The following is a 21,690-nucleotide window of genomic DNA, read 5'->3' on the forward strand; positions in this document are numbered from 1 at the left end:
GTAACAAAAGATGGTTGAGGCCAAATCATTGAGTATACTTAAGATTGAGATAGATAGATAGATTCTTGATTAGTAAGAGGATCAACGGTTATGGGGCGAAGGGATGAGAAATGGGGTTGAGAAGCATATCAGCAATAATTGAATTGTAGAACAGACTCGATGGGCCAAATGACCAAATTCTGCTCCTATAAGTTGTGGTATTATGGAGTATCTTAGATTTGTAGATGGTTTCAAAAAGCTATTTTGATAGTTAACTTGGAATGTTCTATGTCACTGTTGTATGAGCTTCCTTTTTTAAATATAAAAATGAACAGTTAATGATTTCCTGATGAAGGAATGCTGAATTATCTTGACCTGCCTTTTTCTACATTAGCGATATCATACTCAGTTGTGTGATTATAACTGCTGAACGATTGTATCCAATGGTACAGTGCACTGATTAGCTACATTAATAAGAAAATTTAAAATAATCAAAGTTAAAAATCGCACAACATCAGATTATAGTCCAACAGGTTTAATTGGAAGCACTAGCTTTCATAGCGCTGCTCCTTCATCAGGTGGTTGTGACCCAATGAAGGACCATCTGATGAAGGTGCAGCACTCCGAAAGCTAGTGCTTCCAATTAAACATGTTGGACTATAACCTGGTGTTGTCCGATTTTTAACTTTGTACACCCCAGTCCAACACTGGCATTTCCAAATCATCAAAAATCAAGTTTGTAAAATGAGTCATACTTGTCAGAAGCACCATACATTCATGTACCAGAGCCACTTTTCTGTAAAAGAAACAAAGGAATATTTTCCACTCTTCCGTTTTGAACTACTAGGATTTTGGGGAGATGAGTGTTTTTCTTTACTTTCTCCATGGCAGTGTCTCAGCCAATCAGCTGAATTGCTAACCAGTTGGTAGAATTTTTGCAATTGTTTAAATTGTTGTCATTTGAAATTGTGTTTGACCCAGATGAATGCAAGTTAAAAAAACCTTTGGCACCATATCTCCTTGCCACAATATTCAAACTCCTTATGTTCATATCTTTAAGGTTACAATGTGATTCTAATGACTTGTCATCCTCAGTTTTGTAGATGTAGATGAAGCACAGGAGCAATTCAACTTGGCTAGAGTGAACTGCAAGAGATTTGCCTTTGTACACATAGCATGTGCACAATTTGAGCTTAATCGAGGTTTGTATAACGTGTATTCCAATTTTATTATTGAAATCCTTTAATACGGTGCTGTTCTATATTTGTGGAAAATAAGTATGTTGTTAACTTTGAACAGGATCTGTAAGGAAATGCAGAAACATTCTTCAGAAAGCACTGGATATCAAAGCAAAGCCCATTGAGCTCTTGGAGGTTGCTTTTCAAAATTTAAATCAGGGAAATAAGCAGCTCTTATTACCTGAAGATGGAGATCAAGAAAATCTACCTGGTGAGTAAGTACTTAGAAATGGCTGTATAGGGAGGAGGAATTTAGGAGAGGGAAAGTTCCTTTTAAAAAGAAAAGGAATGAGACATAGTGTAATATAAATAGCTTCTAATTTATATTAAATGTTACACTACATTTTATGGGAGATAAATAGGAAGTGTTCTGAGCAATTTGTTTGTATAATTATCCACAATTACTTGCTAGTAAAAATATTACATTGCTGTTCAATTCAAATCTATAAACACTCGAATTCTAGAATTTTACAAACCTGAGGACAAAATGTCATAGTTATGTAGTTCACAATATCATCTGAAGCTAATAGTACGTCAGCTTGGAAACCATGGAGAAAGAAAGAACTTGTAAGACATTGCTTTAGGTTAAAGTGGAAAAACAAAATGTATTTGCATTGGCCTTTGTGTATACATATATGTATGTGTCTTAAGAAAAAATGGGAACTTGTTGTCTGAAGATTTTTTTTATCTTAAACATACCAGGAATTTCAAGCTGGTACCAGTAAGAGTTACCATGAGATGTTGATTGTCATAAAAACCCATCTGATTCACTATCCTTTCGAGAGAAATTTGTCACCCTAACCTAGTCTAGTCTAGACTGACAACATCATGGTTGACTCTTAATTATCTTCAGTTCTGACAATAAATTCCACATCCATTGTAAGAATTCATGCAGTTGTAGGCTAGAAGATTAATTTGTTCTTAAAACTTCTTTATATTGCATATATTTTGGGAAGGTTAAAAATCCTGATAGCTTAGTTAACATGGAATATGACTCCTTTAGTCCCTCTGACCAAAATATGTAAGCATATTTATATGCTTTTAACTTTATATTTTTTTTCCTCTTTCGCTAGTGACAATGTGTAAAACAATACCAAGTGTTTTATCAACCGACATTGTTTCATTGAACAAGAATAGAAAAAACAGCGATAGTTCTGAAGAATTCCAAATTGATGCTGTTTCATCTTTCAGGTGAAGTAGAATTTCATTTTTGTTTTTAGAAGTGGATTGGAACGTTGGATTTTACATGAAAAGTCCAGTGGGCTTGACGTAACTGTTAAGGTCTTCATCTATTATGGACCAGATCAAACTCCCTCAAAGGAGATAGTTGAAACTCTAACCTTTTTATTTTAAAGGCAATCCCTGCTGTTGTGTTCCTGATGCAATTTGATTGGTCAAACTCCCAGACTTGAAGCAAAACATACTTTATTCATACACTGCAGTTAAAATACAAACAAAAGAAAGAAGGATTGGAATAACTGAGTTCTATTACAAAATATAACAGAATAATAGATGATTTAACTACTAAACAGCAACTATTCCAAAATTTAACATAAAACACCCTTGGCAAAGGCAAATTTAGAAAAAAAAGATTGTTTTTTTTCTTGATATTGTTATTTCCTCTTGGGCTGGAAAATTACACATGAGACAGAGTGAACTCAAGCATTTTGTTGTAGCAAGAACTGTCGTATTGAAGCTTCCTAACCCCAACAGCTACTGAAAGCTAAACTAAAATCCCGATTCTGTGGGAGTTTGGCCCCACCTGTTCAGGTTGCTTCTGTTGTTCCAATTTAAAAAAAAATTATCAAGGCTCATGTTAGCTGCTTAAGCATAAGAAGCTGTGACTGTGAATGAGTCTGTCATAAGGGTTGATAATATCGAAGTGAGAAGGACCTTTGCTTTAGCAATTATCATACAGGTTCAAGGTTTTTATGGAAGAAAGCCGTAAAATAGAGTGAAGTGAATCGAGGAATGTGCTACCTGAAACAGTTCAAGTGATAGTTTTAATAGGTATATTGTGGTAAAACACATTTCAATGACACAGAGGATGAGGAAAGAGGGTTTATTCAGAGCATGTCAGCTACTTGAGGCTGAATTATGTAACAGAACTTCAAACATAATAATAACTGGATTAGAAAATCTAAAATTGATATTTAGTGAATAAGATTAGAGAGGTAAATGTGTGGTTGCAAGATTGTGTAGCTGAAATAGGTTTCAATTTAGATCAGCAATAGTGGAGAATATGGGAATTTATCATTAAATCTATTTTTACCTGAACTGTGCTGGATGATGTTCTGGTGAGCTGGGGAGAGGGGTTAAATTAAGTCACACTTGCTCATCAGTAACTCACTCACCGATGCTCCATTTGCATTCCGCTGGGACTATGTAACTCCTGACTTCTTTGCAGTCTAGATCCACATATAAACAAAACAGCTGAATTCCACAGATGAGATGAGAGTCACTTCACCTTGTCACAAACATTGATTACACTGGATTCCATTCAAAACTGGTTTAACATAACTTCCTTATGTTATATTCTATCCCTCTATCAATACAACCTAGTATTTGCTTTTATTTATGATCTTGCTAACCTCTGGTGCATGCCATTATAATATCATTGCAAATATAGAAACTGTTTTTGATTCCGAATTATTAGTATAAATGTTGAACAGGTATTGTCCTAACTCTGATCCTTGTGGAGTACCATGTTCCTGCTTTCTTCTCAATACCTCTAGTAAATTCCTGACAACAGATGTTAAGAAAACTGGTCTATAATTTCACTTGTTTTCATTCTGCTTTTAACTAGCTGATAAAATATTGTGCAGGTAAAACTTAATGATGCAATAGCTTTGTTATGAGTAGTTTTTCCTGAACTCTGAATTAAGTCCTTAATATTAAATAAAGGTTTACTGCCTCTTACAAAAGGTTAGTACTATTCTGCGCTATTTTGAGTTTTCATTCATTTTACCTAGGCTCATGTCACCAATTATTACTTTCTCTCATTAGGGCTGACATGAGCAGCTTGGCCAGAGAGAATGATGTATCACTCCCGGAGCAGATAACTGTCAAGAAGCTGAAAAGCAGTGTTAATAGCCAGGTAGAAGATTCCACATAAAAATCTTAATATATTGCTAGTCATATTGCTGACTGTTAATTGTATAATAATTGTTGAATTGTATTCAAGTGTTGGGTCCTCTTTTGAGCCCCATAAAGAATAGGCAATCTGAAAATGGCTTTTGAGATAGCAGCTGCATGCCTGCAATATGTAACTTTGTAAATTATTGCATATAAAAATTGGCTCCTGTTCTATTCAGAGCTGAAAGTGTGTTGCTGGAAAAGCGCAGCAGGTAAGACAGCATCCAAGGAGCAGGAGATTCGACGTTTCGGGCAGGAGTCCTTCTTCAGGAATGCCCGAAACAACATTGATTCTCCTGCTCCTTGGATGCTGCCTGACCTGCGCTTTTCCAGCAACACATTTTCTGCTCTGATCTCCAGCATCTGCAGTCCTCACTTTCTCCTATTCTATTCACCTGGTTTTCTGGAATAAAATGTGGTAGCAAGTGATGATATTGAGGAGATGTTCCTAGGGTGGGGGGAGTCCAAAACTAGACTTAAGGTGAGAGGAGAAAGATTTAAAAGGGACCGAAGGGACAACTTTTTTAAGAGGTTGATGTGTATATGGAGCGAGCTACCAGAGGAAGTGGTGAAGGCAGGTATGATTAAAATATTGCAAAGAGATCTGGATGGATGTATGAATAGGAAAGGTTTAGATGGATATGGATTAAATGCTGGTAAATGGGAACAGGTCAGATTGGGGATGTCAGCGTGGATGAGTTTGACTGTTATGAGGTCTGTTTCTGTGCTGTATGACTCTATCACTATTAATCTATTTAGGCAGATGACTGAAGTAGTTTTTCAGGAATGTCTTGGAAGAGGAAAACAAGGGAGTATACTCCAAACACGTGGCTTAGGAAATTAAATGCAGGCCATCAATGTTGAAGCGATTAAAATCTGAGATATTCTACCTTGAATTAGATGAGCTGAACTGTGTGATAGTTGTGGGGCAGGAGAAACTTGTGGAAGTAAGGAGGGGTGAAGAAATGGAAGGATTTGATAACAAAGACAACATTTTAAAAAATGTATTGATAATGCTTGACCAAGAACCAATACAGGTCAGCCAGCGTAACCGTGTTCAAGGGTTAGAACCTACAGTGGCTTATGACATCGGCACCAGAGTTTTGGATGAACTTCGCATTTGAATTGTTAAAATGAAGTGAGACAGTCTTTTAATATGGTAGAGGTCATTAAGAAAATTAGTGTGTTCTTATGTTGCATAAAATAATTAATGGGAATTAATGACAATATTGACAACTAAGTGCTTTGTACTCTAACTGCTCATTATTTTGTGAAAGTTCGGAGGAACTAAATGCACCATTGCTGAATCATGGTAATTTGGCTGACTGTAATACATGACAGAACTATTGCATCCAAAAACCAATTGCCTAGACTAGGGTGTTGCATGTTCCTGCTAGTCCAATGAATGATGTGATAATTGTAGCCCATGCAGGGAAAGCTCCTGGTAAGTATTAACAATTGATTGAAATCCATTATGATGGCCACAAACTAAGGTCTATAGACTGACTGACTAGAGTGGATAGTATGGTACCACAGTGCAAGCATTGATAGTGTGTCTGGAATTTAGTCTTGCATTAGAAAATAATCTTGTGCGAGGGAAAAAGCCTTTGCTGATACAAGAACTTGCGGTAACAAATAAAAGTGAAAGTACAAGCTGTAGCTTGCATGAATTAGAAATGATAACGATCAGAGAATAGCATTGGAACTGAATCAGAAACAGAAGTCCTTTCAAAATTAAGGTTTTGGTAGATGGCAGTAAACCTGAGTATAAAAATAGGTAAATAAAGGGAATTAAATATGTAGACAGAGTTTGGCGTTTAGTCTAAGGTACTTGATTCAGCCAGTCTTTTCATAGAAGTGTACTTACAAAGTCCTTGCAAATTTGATTTGAAGCTAAAGAAGGCTAATTGTGGGTGGTATTGAAGACTAACTGGGTGACACTTGGTGAATGTAGAAAATTGATTGATCTTGATGGCTTGAAATAATAATTGGCGAGAAAAAAAATTCATGTTCAATGGATGGGTGCAAGTCATCAAATGTCTATTCTATTTTCCCAAAAATCATTTAATAAAGTGCCATATTTCCAGGTAGTGCATTCCATACCCCAATAACTTGTTGTGTGAAAAAGTTTTTTCTTTACTGTGTTTTGTTTGCACATCACTTTAAATCTATGCATTCCTGTATCTTCTTTTACAAATGGGAACAGCTTCTTCCTATTTACTCTGCCCAGCCTGCTTATGATTTTGGAAACCTCTGTCAAGTCTCCTCTCAGCCTTCCTCTCTCCAAAGAGAGCAGTATTCTATCTGCATAACAGAAGTTTACCTTCAAAATTGGCTGAGTGATAGAGTAATAGTCAATGAATATTTTTCAGGTTTGAGGAAAGTTTTTAGTGGAGTTCTCCTGGGGTTGGTACTGGGATACTTGCTTTTTCTGATCTGGATCTTGGTGTGCAGGAGACAATTTCAAAGTTTGCAGATGACACTATTAGTCGATTAATCATTATCTATGCAAATTCCATGCTAATTTGTTTTATCTGCATTTAAGCATGCAATGACTATTAAGTTAAATAAAAGTCATTATTGAACAAATGAGGCAGGTTTGAATTTAAAGTGAAAGCAAACTGTTCAGCATGATAATCTTTTTCACTGCCACAAAAGTCATTTTTGTCTTGTTGAAGCACAATTAACTCTTTTATTTTCTTTGTAGGTCTTGCAAGCAGGCAAAGTTCCCTTTCAGCCAACAATGAATGAAACACTGTGTGGCTTAAAGAAGATGGATATTCCCTCTGTGAATATGTAAGCCTTAAACACATTTATAATTGTGTAGCTTGTGTTCATTTTAAAGTAAAGGATTATTAGTGGGCGGACACTAATTAACTCTGTCAAATCTTTTATGGACCCAACGTGTGATTTTCCGAATGACAGAGATAAGTTTAATTTTGTCGTCTGTATAAAACTTATTTGTTCATGGAACTTGGACATAACTTGCATTTATTGTCCGTTCCTCATTGCTCTTAAGGTGGTGAGCCGCCGCCATGAACTGTTGCAGTACATGTAATGTAGGGACACCCACAATCTTGCTGAGTTCCTGGATTTGACTCAATGACAGTGAAGGAATGGCAATATAATTCGAAGTCAGGATGGTGTGACTTTCAGGTTAACTTGCTGGCAGGTGTGATACCAATGCTTACTGCCCCTTCTCCCTTTTAGATGGCAGAGGTTCAGGAGCTAGAAAGTGTGCAAATTGGAGATGGTAAACACTGTAATATAGAAAATTAACTTTTTGCAATAATGAAAATGCTACAGGGGTACTACAGACTTTGAAATGTACTATTGGTATCTAATGTAGGCAATTTCTCTTTTTAAATCTTCAGGCAAACTTGCTCATCCAAAGCAATGAATGTATTAGCTTCAGCATTGCCTCAATCAGATTTGTGTGCCCAAGACTTGAAGGTAATTTGTTTAATCTTCTGAAGCACCTCTGTAGCTAGGCAATCAATAGAGGCTAATATTTATTCCAAAACCGTTGCTTGTATAATTAATTGTTCATGTGAGGGCGTACCTGGTACTTGTGGCTCCTTCCAACAATGCCATTACATGGGATGCGTTATGTTTAAACGTGTATCCTCTGCTTGATTAAACATGCAAAACTGCTGTTTTGTTCATTGATTTGAATTTTTTAATCCATTACAAGCATATAAATTGGAATGGCATTAGGTAAACTTATTTCACTTAAAGTTTTTCAATTTTTGAATCATATATTCAGTCATTTTAAATGGCCTTGATTTGCAGCTGAAGTTGTTGAGTTGACTTTAGTAAAGGGAATCTGAAAAATTAAATTTTGCATTTGTTGACATCAAATAATATATTCACCAGGTTTATTTTAATTTAGTATGATCTATCTGTGGCTAGTATCCTATACTGAAATGTCTCCAGTAAATTTCAACCAGAAATGGAGTTCTTACGTTTGCATTTATACTTTCAGTGCCGTTCAACTATCACCAGTTCCCCAAATTTGCAAAGCTCAAATGAGGATAGTGAAAATGGGAATGCTTCCCCCATCTTTACTGGCAGTGGATTGCTGGATTTAAAAAAACCAGGAGGTAAGCTCATTGAACTATTATCAAACCTGCTTAAAAACAGCTGAGTTTTAATTTAACTGACTTTATTGTCCATTGGTGAACTTGCAAAATTAACACCGTATGGTAAGTTACCACTTAGTTATAACTGCATTTCTGAATATTTTGATATTTAAATGACATTAAATGAATCAGGTTTTCTCATTAAAACCAACATAGAAGTTGTGATTATGTTTCAACCCTGTAAACTGAAATTCTTGGCTAAAGTCTCATAATATTAAATGCAATAATTTTTAAATTAAAATAAATCTTACAATATGAAAAATTTGGTAGCTTTCTAACTGCCTCTCACTAACCAATGATCATGGTTCCTGGACAATCTGCTCATCAATAAGTCCTAACTCAGCATTTCTGCACTGATGGGAACTGCATTTTCCCAACTCCAGAGCTGTATGTTAGGATCTGATCAAAATTTAGACGGAAAATAGAAAGTGAAGAAGAGGGAACTGGAGGCTTGACAGAAGCAAGAATTGATGTGTGAATAGGTAATGGGAGAAGCCACTCCAAAATGGCATCAACTGGGACATGGTCCCACAATGGATTGACTGGAAATTACTTTAAAGTGAATCTCGTGATGACCGACAGGAAAGCTAAACAGTGCTAAATGAGGACTTATTTCTTTTTTTCAGTCTGGGAGAATTATAGAGAATAGGAGCAAGAGTAGGTCATTCAGCCCTTTGAGCCTGTTCCACCATTCAAAACGATCGTGGCTGATCATCCAACTTAGTACCTTGTTTCTGCTTTCTTTCCATACCCTTTAATCCATTTAGGCCTAAGAACTATTTCTTACTCCTTGAAAACATTTAGTGTTTTGCTTCTACTGCTGTCTATGACAAAGAATTCCACAGGTTTACCATTGTCTGGGTGAAGAAATTTCTTATAATCTCAGCCCTTACTAACCTAACCTCTTATTAGACTGTGACCCCTGAACTCCCAAGTTATTGTAAGCATCCTTTCTGTGATTACCCTGTCTAGCTCTGCTAGAATTTATAGTTCTCCCATCCCAATCGTTCCCAGCCCCAGATGTGGTCTAAGCAAAGCCTATACAATTGCAATAAGACATCCAAGTATCTATACCAGAATCCTTGAGCGTTACTCTATTCCCCGTACTCCCTTTAAATTATACACCAAAAAACACTAGAATTCAACGTGAACCTCTGAGAGTTGTGATTGTATTTTAAGTCTGGAATACAAATGCTGGAGGGTGCAGCCATATTTCACTCAATAGAGCAACAAGTGAGAATTTGCTCCAATTGATGTTTAAGTTGTATACTGTATATGCCTCCTCTTGTACATTGCTATCTTTGAAAGTTATAATTGCAAATGTCATGTCTTGTGTTGGTGATTTTTTAATTTGTTGATGGGATTAAGGCATTGCTAGCTATGCCAGCATTTATTACCCATCCCTCTTTGCCCAGAGAGCAGCTACTATAGATCTAGAGTTACGTATAGGCTCAACCAGGTAAGGACACCAGATTTCTTTCCATAAAGAGCATTAGTAAATTAGATGGGTTTTTTTTAATGGCAATCAACAGTGGTTATTTGGTCACCAATTGGGCTGGCTGCTTTTTTTTTTCAAAAACCATATTTTCATTGAATTTCATCATCTACTATGGTGTGATTTGAACCTATGTCCACAGAACATTAACATGGGATTCTGGATTACCAGCCTTGGCGCATTACTTCTATGCTACTGTTTCCACATAAAGCATTCAAGAGTTAGAACTAAGTAAAGAAAATGCTACCTTCTGCTCACTTTCAAATCTAGTTTTCACTGAAAAAGAAATTTAATTGGGTAGTAGAATTTTAACTTTCTTCCCAGACATTAACAGTTAACCTGCAGTGAAAGATTTGGTTTCTTTGCTCAGTTCTCTCTCTTCATTGCTGCACATTCTCTTTCATCACCATTTGCAATAATGTGAGCTTGGTGATGTCTGTCTTAATTTTGATGAAACTGAGATGGAGTGGGTAATAGGAAACTAATGAAGCTGTTCGTCCCAATGTAATAGTCTTTTATAATTACTGGCTGGCTTGTGGGGTTTCTTTTAAGCTGGTGGTGTGAAGGGAGGTGTGAACTGCTGGAACCATCTTTATATGCCATCGTCCATGACCTGAGCTCAAGGTCAACCCATGATCCAATTTGCCTCTGCTGCATCTTCACTCTGCAGCTTCCAGCAGAGGTCTTCCTGTTCAGTATCCGGCCAGACATCCACCTTTCCTGCCTTCCCAGCTTTCCTGGCTAGCGCACTTCTCCTCTTCACAATCCTTCCCCATTATTTGCTGATCTGTTTTGTTTTAAATATAAGCTGTCCTAATTCTGCTTAATAAAGGCTATATTCTTCCATTTTTATATAGTCGGTTATGAGCGTAGGAGTACTGTGATAGGCCTGCACAGTTTAGCTTAGATTACTTACAGTGTGGAAACAGGCCGAAGAAGGCCACGCCACACCGACCCTCCAAAGAACAACCCACCCAGACCAATTTAGCATGGCCAATTCATCTGACCTGCACATCTTTGGACTGTGGGAGGAAACCGGAGGAAACCCACACAGACACTGGGAGAACGTGCAAACTGCACACAGACAGTTGCTCAAGGCGGGAATTGAACCCCCAGGTCTCTGGCGCTGTGAGGCAGCAGTGCTAACCACTGTGCCACAGTGCTGCCCGTGTTGTTTGGATTTGCCTATTTTAAACACCTGTATCTGTTTTTCTATTTCTATGTTCCACTTCTATCTTAATTTTATTCCACTTGGGAGAGATTTGCTGGTATAAGTTGGTGTTTCACTTGCATCATTTTGATTTGTATTCTTGTACACCTGTTAGTCATTTTGGCTCATCAATAAGAACAGGCTGTTCTCATGAACTATCAATAACTATGAATTACTGGAATAATATGGATGATGGCACTTGTTGAACATGTATACGAAAAGTGGGGAAAATCCCACAGTTTTTCCATAGTGTCTCTTTGCTGACTGTGGTCAATATGACAATGCAGCATGATATTAATCACAATTCCCTCCACTAGTACACAATTCATACTATTTGGTTTAATAAACTGGGTCTTATTGTGCTTTGATGTAATTTTCCTTAAATTCTTCAATGTTTTCATGAGGCCTTATCAGTGTGACAAGTTTGTCTGGATCAGTGTTATCAAGCTTTTCAAAATTTTCAAGCAATCTTGTAAAAGTGTTAACTAAATCCTCTTTCTTTAATACAATCTGAATTTAATAGTGTTTCACACCAGGTCATTCTCTTGGTCCTACCTTTTCCGTAGATTTTTTTCTAATGCATTCATGAAACGTGGGTTTCATTGGCTGAGCAACCATTCATAGCCACAATACTGTTCCAGGATTTTGACCCAACAACTCTAAAGGAATGGCTATATATTTTTAAGTCAAGATGTGGCTTGAAGGGGAACGTTCAGTTGGTTATGTTCCCAAACAGTCGCTGCTGCTGTTCTTCTAGAAGCTGGTTGTCATGGATTTGGAAGTCTAAAGAGACTTTGAGTTTGGTGTGCAATTGATATTTGCATTACATATAGCATTTGAGGGTACAATATCAAAATGTCCTTACTGAAAATCTGGCTGCATTGATATCAACTTGTAAGTAAAACCTATTTGAAGGTTAAATTGGCAGGCCTTTTCATTTTGGTGGAGAAAGTGAGGATTGCAGATGCTGGAGATCAAAGTAGAGAGTGTACTGCTGGAAAAGTTCCTGATGAAGGGCTTATGCCTGAAATGTCTATTCTCCTGCTCCTTGGCTGCTGCCTGACCTGCTGTACTTTTCCAGCACCACTCTCAGCTTTTTCATTTTCCATTTTCTACTGAACTGCTTTCATTAGTCTCTTTCCCAATCACCTAGCAATCTTTGAATAAAGATGAAGGTAAGAAATTTAACCTTTTTGTCTTGCAGCTGTTCCTGATTATATTAACCAAGACAATTGTGAACTAAAATCTGCTAACCTGAAGAAAAACAGCTTAAAGGAATCCAAGACTCGTACTGTTGATATGATGAAGAAACCAAATTGTTTTACCGCAGAAGCTGTCAAAGGAAAAGAAGTATTAGAAGGTGCTTTTGCTCACATTTCGCCTGAGGTAACGTTCTTTTCTCAAGTGATATTTTTGAAGTATTCCTCTACATTGTAACTAAAATTTCACCTCTACTGAATACTCATGAACATACCAATCCTCTTGTTGTTTTCCCTGCAAAAATCAACCACCTTGATTAGTTTTGTCATCTGGAAATATAGGCATCTGTGTTTGTGACACTAAGTCCAAGACCATTTATGAGATCATTAAACAGATGAATTTTCAAAATTAACTACTGGAATGTTGTGCAAGAGTCTCCCAAGATGACAATGCCTGTAACATCACTGAGTTCTATTGTCAGCTTTTAGAGATTTATTATAAAGTATTTGCACCAGCTCTAACCTTCTGTACAGTATATTTCTTTTCTGTTGAATTGTATTTAAGACTCCTGGTCTTGACACTGTGCAATCATTGTTTCATATCTGTCAAGCTCCTTTGTCACAACTTTAATGAAAAATAGTAACCAGGATCCCAGCTATATATGTTAATAATTTAGATGAGTGAAATAAATGTAATATCTCAAACTTGCAGATGACACATAGCTGGGTTGAAAAGTGAGTTGTGAGGAGGGTGCAGAGATGCCACTGTGTGATTTGTATAGGCTTAGTGGATAATGCAGTAATTGGCAGTATAATGTGCACAAATGAGATTCTTTATTTTGCTACCAAAATAAGGAAGAGAGATTATTATTTGAATGGCTGAAGTTGAGAGAGGATATGCTCAATGAGACCTGGGTGTCCTGATGCACCAGTTGCTGCAAGTTAGTGCAATAGGTGCTGCAGGCAGTAAAGAAGACACTGTATATGTTGGCCTTCATTTTGAGTACAGGAACAGGAATGCCTTGCTGTAATTATACTGGGCATTGAGGCCACATCTGGAATATTGTGTACAGTTTTGGTCTCCTTGTCTGTAGAAAGATGTTCTTTCCGTACACAGAATGCAGTGAAGGTTTATCAAATTAGTTGCTGGATGCCAGGACTGACACATGAGGAGAGATTGAGTCAGTTAGTGGTGCATTTGAAGGAGATTGGAAGAATGAGCGGGGATCTTGTAGAAACCTAACAAAATTCTAACAGGACCTAGACAGGTTAGATGCAGGAAGGATGTTCCTGATGATGGGAGAGTCAAGAACCAGGGATCATAGTTTAAAGGTAAGGGGTAAATCTTTAGGAGTTGAGATGAGAAATTTCTTAAGTTCATTAAGGACACTCCCTTCCATATCCTCTTTAATCCTTTACTAAGTGAATCAGTCTCACATTAATAGAAGCCAAAACTCCCCTTGTCATGCTCTTGCAAGGTGATCTTGCTTTAAGTGGCTCTATTCTTCCTTGTGCCTTTCTTTGTCTTAGTATATTAAACTTCCAATTAACTTACATTTCATTTCCCATCTGAAGCATTGTGCAGTTTTTGGTCTCCTACCAAAGAAAGGATATACTTCCCACTGGGTGAGTGTAGTGGAAGTTTGAGACTGATACTTGGGGTGGCCGGACTGTTGTATGTTGAGAATTTGATTTGACTGACCCTGCTCTCATCAGAGTGACAAAGGATCTGTTGATGTGTATACAATTCTAGTACAACAGGACAACCTGGATGTAAGGAAGAGGTTTTCCCTGATTGGGGAACCTAACACTAGGGGACAAAGTCTTGGAATATGGGGTAGACCCATAGGACTGAAGTTTATTGACTCAAAGGGTAGTAAACTATTTAGAATTCTCAATGACAGAAGGTTGTGAAGGACAAGTCACTGAATGTGTTTTCAAGAAAGTGATAGATATTTTATATTTTAATGGCATCAAGTGATATTGGGAGAAAATGGGATATAGCACTGAAATAGAGAGTCAGCTATGATCATATGGTAGAGTAAGTTGAAAGGACCGAATGGCCTGCTTCTCATCCTGGTTTGTTTCTATTTCTTTCTAAATGCAGTTACAATTTTTTAAATCACTGGTAGCTCTTTACAATCCTGGTTTTTATATTCATTTGTGGACATGAGCATTGCTGGCTGGCCAGCGTTTATTGTCTTTGAGAAGGTGGTGCTGAGCTGCCTCCTTGAACTGCTGCAGTCCACCTACTGTTGGTTGACTCACAATGCCATTAGGGAGGGAATTCCAAGATTTTGACCCAGTGACAGTGAAGAGATAGTGATATATATCCAGATCAGGATGAGTCATGGTTTGGAGGGAAACTTGACGGTGGTGATATTAAATCCGTCTTGCTTCTTTAGCATTTACCTCCATGGCCATATTTTTCATTGTTTTCATTTTAAAGTCAGTTATTCCATTTAACCCAGAAGGGATACCTTTTAAGTGAGGTAACTTTACTTTGAATACAATGATACACTGTATATACAGAGCCACTTCGTAGAAGGAACTTTATAGTTTATACTCACAGTCAAATGTATGCCTGTTCGGCCGTTGCTGACCAGAATTCTCAATTGCTAGTTTCCGGTCAAATTGTATTTTTCTAACTCTTTGAAATGTCAATATTTGAAAATAATTTGTAAAATAAGTAAATGTGAGGTGAGAGCTGCCTGGAAGAGTGGTGAAGGTATGTTCAATTGAGCTATTCAAGAGGACATTGGATGATTTTTTTTCAGTAGAAGTAATGTGCAAGGGTATGATGTAGATATGATGAGAGGTGCAATAAGTGTGAGATTATCCATTTGATCAGAGGAATACAATGGCAACTCATCTAAATGAAGGGAAAGTTCAAAGTGCTTTGGTGTCCTCATGCATGAATTGTAGAAAACTATTCTGCAGGTTCAGCAGATGTTAAGGCAGGCAAATGGAATTTTGGCATTTAGTGCTAAAGGAATAAAGTATAAAAGTGGGGAAATGCTGCTGACATTATGCAACACATTAGTGAGACCCCACCTGGAATAGTGGGTATAATGTTTCTCCCCTTAGAATCCCTACAGTGTGGAAACAGCCCATTTGGCCCATTGAGTCCACTCCAATCCTCAGAACAGCATCCCACCCAGAGTCATCCCCTCCCCCTGCCCTCTATTCCTGCAACTTTGCCTTTCCCATTGCTAATCCACGTAGACTCCACTTCCGTGGATGCTATGGCCAATTCACCTTACCTATGCATTTTTGGACTGTGGGAAGAAACAGGAGCACCTGAAGGAAACCCATGCAGGCACAGGGAGAATGTGCAAACACAGTTGTCCGAAGATGGAATCTAATTTGGGCCCCTGGTGTTGAGAAAGCAATGCTAACAATTGAGCCACCATGCTGCCCACACTTGAGGGGGGATGTGGTTGTATTGGAGACAATTGAGAGGAGGTACTTGAGATTGATTCCTGAGATGAGTGGGTTTGTCTTATGAAGAGACATTGAGCAATTTAGGTCTATGCTTTCTGGTGTTTCGAAGAATGAGAGGTTATCTAACTGAGATATAGAAGATGTCAATTCCTTTAGCAATGTGGAAAGGATGTTTCCTCGTGGTACAATCTAGAATGAGACGCTGTGGGGTAGCAGATCTAAAACATAGGTGAGGAGAAACTACTTCTGTAAATAGGTTGTAAATCTAGAATTCACCAGCCAGCGTGTGTGGATGCTGGACGTTTAGATTAGATTACTTGCAGTGTGGAAACAGGCCCTTCGGCCCAACAAGTCCACCCCACCCATTCCCGTACATTTACCCCTTTACCTAACACTACGGGCAATTTAGCATGGCCAATTCACCTGACCTGCACATCTTTGGACTGTGGGAGGAAACCGGAGCACCCGGAGGAAACCCACGCAGACACTGGGAGAACGGCACGGGCGGCACGGTGGCACAGTGGTTAGCACTGCTGCCACACAGCGCCAGAGACCCGGGTTCAATTCCCGCCTCAGGCGACTGACTGTGTGGAGTTTGCATGTTCTCCCCGTGTCTGCGTGGGTTTCCTCCGGGTGCTCCGGTTTCCTCCCACAGTCCAAAAGATGTGCAGGTCAGGTGAATTGGCCATGCTAAATTGCCCGTAGTGTTAGGTAAGGGGTAGATGTAGATGTAGATGTAGGGGTATGGGTGGGTTACGCTTCGGCGGGGCGGTGTGGACTTGTTGGGCCGAAGGGCCTGTTTCCACACTGTAAGTAATCTAATCTAATCTAATCTAAAACGTGCAAACTCCACACAGTCAGTCACCTGAGGCGGGAATTGAACCCAGGTCTCTGGCGCTGTGAGGCAGCAGTGCTAACCACTGTGCCACCGTGCCGCCCAGTTTTATGTACTTCGATAAGATCATCCCTCCTCCTTCTCTAATTTAAGGAGAAGTTAAATGAGTTGAAGAGTTATTGAGCAAAGCAGGAAGGTGGAATTGAGACTAAGAGGACATCAGCTATAATCATATCAAATGGCAAAACAGACTCAAGGGATTGAATTGCTTAATTCTTATGTAAATCTTGGAAATTGCCACTTAGTTAAAATGCTCAAAGCCTTGTGGACACGATCGGCTCAATGGCCAACTATTGCATTATATAACAATTCTGTGATATCAAAAACACTAATAATTAAAATCTCTCCATCCTTTCTGTTGAGATTGAGCCACTCCTACTAGTCACAATCAAATTCAAATGTTTGTTAATAGTCATAATCTAAACTTAACTGGACCACCAGTGAAAGTTGGGTTTTGTTGTCCAGTAGCTTCTCTCTCCCAGTTCTCCTGGTGCTAAAAATAGTTTCATGAGTATGCATGGCGTTGTAAATGTCACAATCCCATTTAGGCTACATGAATTCTGGATCAGCTATTTTTCATTCTTTGATAGTGTTATTTTGTTCATACAGGCTCATGTACCAATATTTAATAAGGCTGGTGCGATGCTTGCTCCAAAGAAAATTCCATCCACTACTAGTGTTAGTAAAAGTGCAGTTCCAATAACATCTACTTGTCAGACACCTAGCACCAAGATGTCTAATCACTCCACATGCAGGTAATAATCATTTCTATTGAAGACTCATTTAAGAAATATGTTATCCCTTCTTTAAAGTATTTTGTTATCGTTTTCTTGAATGTAATCTTGAAACTATTTGAGTACTTTTTCTTTGCAAGTTCACAGACTCCAGTTGTGAACAAATCTGTACTGATGCAGGTTTCAACTCCACACAATTTTATATCCGCTTCCCAATTTCACACCAGTTTTCCACCTACTCCAGCAACACCACAACAGCATTACAATCAGCTCCAACAATATGGATCTTCGCAGCTTCTGCCACAATTGGGGGTAATTGATTCCAACTTGAAATTTTAATACAACATAACCGTTTTAGGCATGTTATGAATTTGAACATTAAGTTTAATCTATTTTTAGATTCCAGGTACTTTTGCTGCCAATGAAACTATCATGATTAAGGAGAGAGTCTATTCTGTAATAAAATTGCTTGGAACCGGAGGATCAAGTAAGGTAATACTATGACATTTAATTCCTTCATTATGAATTGTTATTTGAAACCAATTATTAGGAATAATACAAAGTATGGAAAATCTTTTAAGCAGCACAAAACCGTAAACTCAAATTGAAGAACTTGTTACAAATTAAGTTAAATCTTGTAACATTTATGAAGGTGAAATTCTATGGGTTTTTCTTCAAAAGAAACTGCAGGGGAAAGGTAAACCTAGATAACAATTATTAAATTCCAAAAGGAGTTTAAGAACGTAAATTCAAAATAATTAAAAGTCGGATTAGGGCCAATAATGAAAGCTTTCTCTTCAGAGTGACCAAAGCATGGATTAAACACTCATTGCAGGGGCAGTAAAAGCTATGGAATAATTGAACAGCTAATTTACTGCTGGAATCGGGTTTTGGGACCATTCTCTCCATGATTACTTTCACAGTAGGTTTACCTTAGTTACCATTTTAATACTCCCTGCAAATGTAGGAATAAATGAACTTGCAGTAGCGACAGTGAATTGTTTAAAATTACATAAAGGGAGATATTTAAATAATTGTAGTTCTTAAAACAGACAAGTTACTTGGAAAGGATGGAATGTGTCCTAGAATAATTGTTTTTGGATCCTGAAGATCGACTTCAGATCTTGTGCATTGATTCAACAAATATCTTGGACAATGTCTTAGCTGTGCAGCTTCTGTTCCATGCTTTAGAATATGCTTGATAAACTTCTCTTTTGCTCTCTCACTCTCCCCACCCCCACTTATGAGTTCCTTTTAAAAATCAGTCTTGTTGATTTTTGTTTTACATCACCAGCTTGACCACTCTACCCCAGTCTCAAGTACCTAATCTGTATCAACCCATTTTTTTGTCTGATTGCAACACCTTAGATTCTTTGGTAAATCTTTTCCTATGTCAAAAGTACTATATGAATTCAAATTATTGTTGTTCAAAATATTCAATCAAACATCTGGTAACAACAAATGACTCATAAGAAAGCAAATGTTTGAAAAATATTATGGGCTGGCAGAATAGTTTGTGATTAAACAATCACACTAATGGTGTAGTTCTGTGCCTCTCTATTTTTAGACTGCTTGTGCTTGCTTTGTTCCCTGATCTTACATTGAACAGCCAAGGCCGAAATGAAGTTAAAGCCCTTTCTGATTAGAGTCATAGAATCATAGAGATGTACAGCATGGAAACAGGCCCTTTGGTCCAACTCGTCCACGCCGACCAGATATTCCAACCCAATCTAGTCCCACCTGCCAGCCCCTGGCCCGATTCCTCCAAACACGTCCTATTCACATACCCATCCAGATGCCTTTTAAATGTTGCAATTGTACCAGCCTCCACCACTTCCTCTGGCAGCTCATTCCATACACGCACTACCCTCTGAGTGAAAACGTTGCCTCTTGGGTCTTTTTTATATCTTTCCCTTCTCCCCCTCAACCTATGCTGTCTAGTTCTGGACTCCCCCAACTCAGGGAAAAGACTTTGTCTATTTATGCTATCCATGCCCCTAATGATTTTATAAACCTCTACAAGGTCACCCCTCAGCCTCCGACGCTCCAGGGAAAACAGCCCTAGCCTATTCAACCTCTCCCTATAGATCAAATCCTCCAACCCTGGCAACATCCTTGTAAATTGTTTCTGAACCCTTTCAAGTTTCACAACATCTTTCCGATAGGAAGGAGATCAGAGTTGCATGCAATATTCCAACAGTGGCCTAACCAATATCCTGTACAACCACAATATGACCTCCCAACTCCTGTATTCAATATTCTGACCAATAAATGAAAGCATAGCAAATACCTTCTTTATTATCCAATCTACCTATGATTCCACTTTCAAAGAGCTATGAACCTGCACTCCAAGGTCTCTCTGTTCAGCAACACTCTCTAGGACCTTCCCATTATGTGTATAAGTCCTGCTAAGATTTGCTTTCCCAAACTGTAGCACCTCACATTCATCTAAATTAAACTCCATCTGCCACTCCTCTGCCCATTGGTCCATTTGGTCAAGATCCTGTTGTAATCTGAGGTAAATTTCTTTGCTATCCACTACACCTCCAATTTTGGTGTCATCTGCAAACTTACTAACTACACTTCTTATGTTTCCATCCAAATCATTTATATAAATGATGAAAAGTAGTGGACCCAGCACCGATCCTCGTGGCACTCCACTGGTCACAGGCCTCCAGTCTGAAAAACAACCCTCCACCACCACCCTCTGTCTCCTACCTTTGAGCCAGTTCTGTATTCCATGAGATTTAATCTTGCTCACCAGTCTCCAATGGAGAACCTTGTCAAATGCCTATTGAAGTCCATATAGATCACATCTACCACTCTGCCCTCATCAATCCTCTTTGAGTCTTTTTGAAGATGTAACAATCAAGTTTGTGAGACATGATTTCCCACACGTAAAGCCATGTTGACTATTCCTAATCAGTCCTTGCCTTTCTGAATACATATAGAATATTTTTTCCATATTTTTAAAAAGAAGCAAACTTGTATCTTTCCTGATCAGGTAGTACCATTTGAGTAATGCAAGAGATTCTTATTTTTTTAAAAAAACAAAACCTAGTTAATGTTTCATTATTTTCTATCTCTCCATCCTACACATCCATACATATGCTGTGTAATGAGAAGGCAAAGGAAATTGAATGGCAGGTGGACTGAACTTTTTCAACATGTCTAAATCCTTCCCAGTTTGGATGTGTTATCTGAGGCAGCTGGGGATTGAATCCACCCCAGTAGTTTGGATACTACCACTGCACTCTTTCTCCTTGAATTTGAGCATGGATAGAAAAGAGTTTAATTAGAACAATGACAAATATTTGTATCTAAAAGTAATGTGTTCTCTTTTCACCAGGTATTCCAAGTACTTGACCAGAAGAAACAATTGTATGCTGTTAAGCAAGTTAATCTGCAGGATGCAGATGAGTTTGCAGTTGCAGGTTACAAAGGCGAAATTGAATACTTGAAACGTCTGCAGCAACACAGTGACAAGATAATCAGGCTTTTTGACTAGTAAGTTTTTAACCAGGTTACTCGATTTCCCTTAGTGACTAACTACTTGATTAACATGAATTAATGTTGCTGTATCTCAATATTCTTGATATTGGAGCCAAGAACATGCTTGACCAAATGTTGCCTCCCATCCCGCTAAACCTTTCCTATTCAGGTATCCATCCAGATGCCTTTTCAATGTTGTAATTGTACTCATCTCTACCACTTCCTCTGGCAGATTGTTCCATACCCCCTTCACCTTAAATATATGTCCTCTCGTTTTGGACAATCTCCCTCCCCAGGAAAAAGATCTTAGTTATTCACCCTATCCATGCCGTCATTATTTTAAAATCCTCTGTAAGATCACCCTCTGCCTGTGATGCTCCAGGGAAAGAAGCACCAGCCTATTCAAACACTCCAGTTCCGGCAGCATCCTTGTAAATCTTTGCTGCACCCGCTCTAGTTTAACAACATTCTTCTGATTAGAAGGGCAATCAGAATTGTATGCAGTATTCTAAAAGTGGCCTAACCAATGTCCTGTACAGTCACAACATAACACCCCCAAAACCTATACTCAATGTTTTGACCAATGAAGGCAAGCGAGCCAAGCGTTGTCTTCACCATTGTTATGCAGCAGACCAAGCCCCTCAAAATACATTAAGAAGATACCACAGACCCTAACTTTTCCTCGTTTTAAAGGGCAAATATAAGGCATGTGTTTTGGATGCAATTT

General features: G+C 38.2%; 1 protein-coding gene across 2 annotated transcripts in view; it reads left to right on the top strand.

Annotated features, from left to right (window-relative positions):
• The window catches only part of ttk (ttk protein kinase), a 47,101-nt gene that overhangs the window by 6,638 nt on the left and 18,773 nt on the right, over positions 1–21,690 (top strand). For both annotated transcript variants that reach the window (XM_072553412.1, XM_072553416.1), the window contains exons 4-15: positions 1,075–1,181; positions 1,279–1,428; positions 2,291–2,408; positions 4,224–4,314; positions 7,060–7,148; positions 7,727–7,805; positions 8,338–8,455; positions 12,404–12,585; positions 17,347–17,492; positions 17,612–17,783; positions 17,871–17,963; positions 20,821–20,978. In XM_072553412.1, the coding sequence (XP_072409513.1) occupies positions 1,075–1,181; positions 1,279–1,428; positions 2,291–2,408; positions 4,224–4,314; positions 7,060–7,148; positions 7,727–7,805; positions 8,338–8,455; positions 12,404–12,585; positions 17,347–17,492; positions 17,612–17,783; positions 17,871–17,963; positions 20,821–20,978 (1,503 nt within the window). The remainder of the gene's footprint in view (positions 1–1,074; positions 1,182–1,278; positions 1,429–2,290; positions 2,409–4,223; positions 4,315–7,059; positions 7,149–7,726; positions 7,806–8,337; positions 8,456–12,403; positions 12,586–17,346; positions 17,493–17,611; positions 17,784–17,870; positions 17,964–20,820; positions 20,979–21,690) is intronic.

This window comes from Chiloscyllium punctatum, chromosome 3 (assembly GCF_047496795.1).
Source record: "Chiloscyllium punctatum isolate Juve2018m chromosome 3, sChiPun1.3, whole genome shotgun sequence".
Taxonomy (NCBI): domain Eukaryota; kingdom Metazoa; phylum Chordata; class Chondrichthyes; order Orectolobiformes; family Hemiscylliidae; genus Chiloscyllium; species Chiloscyllium punctatum.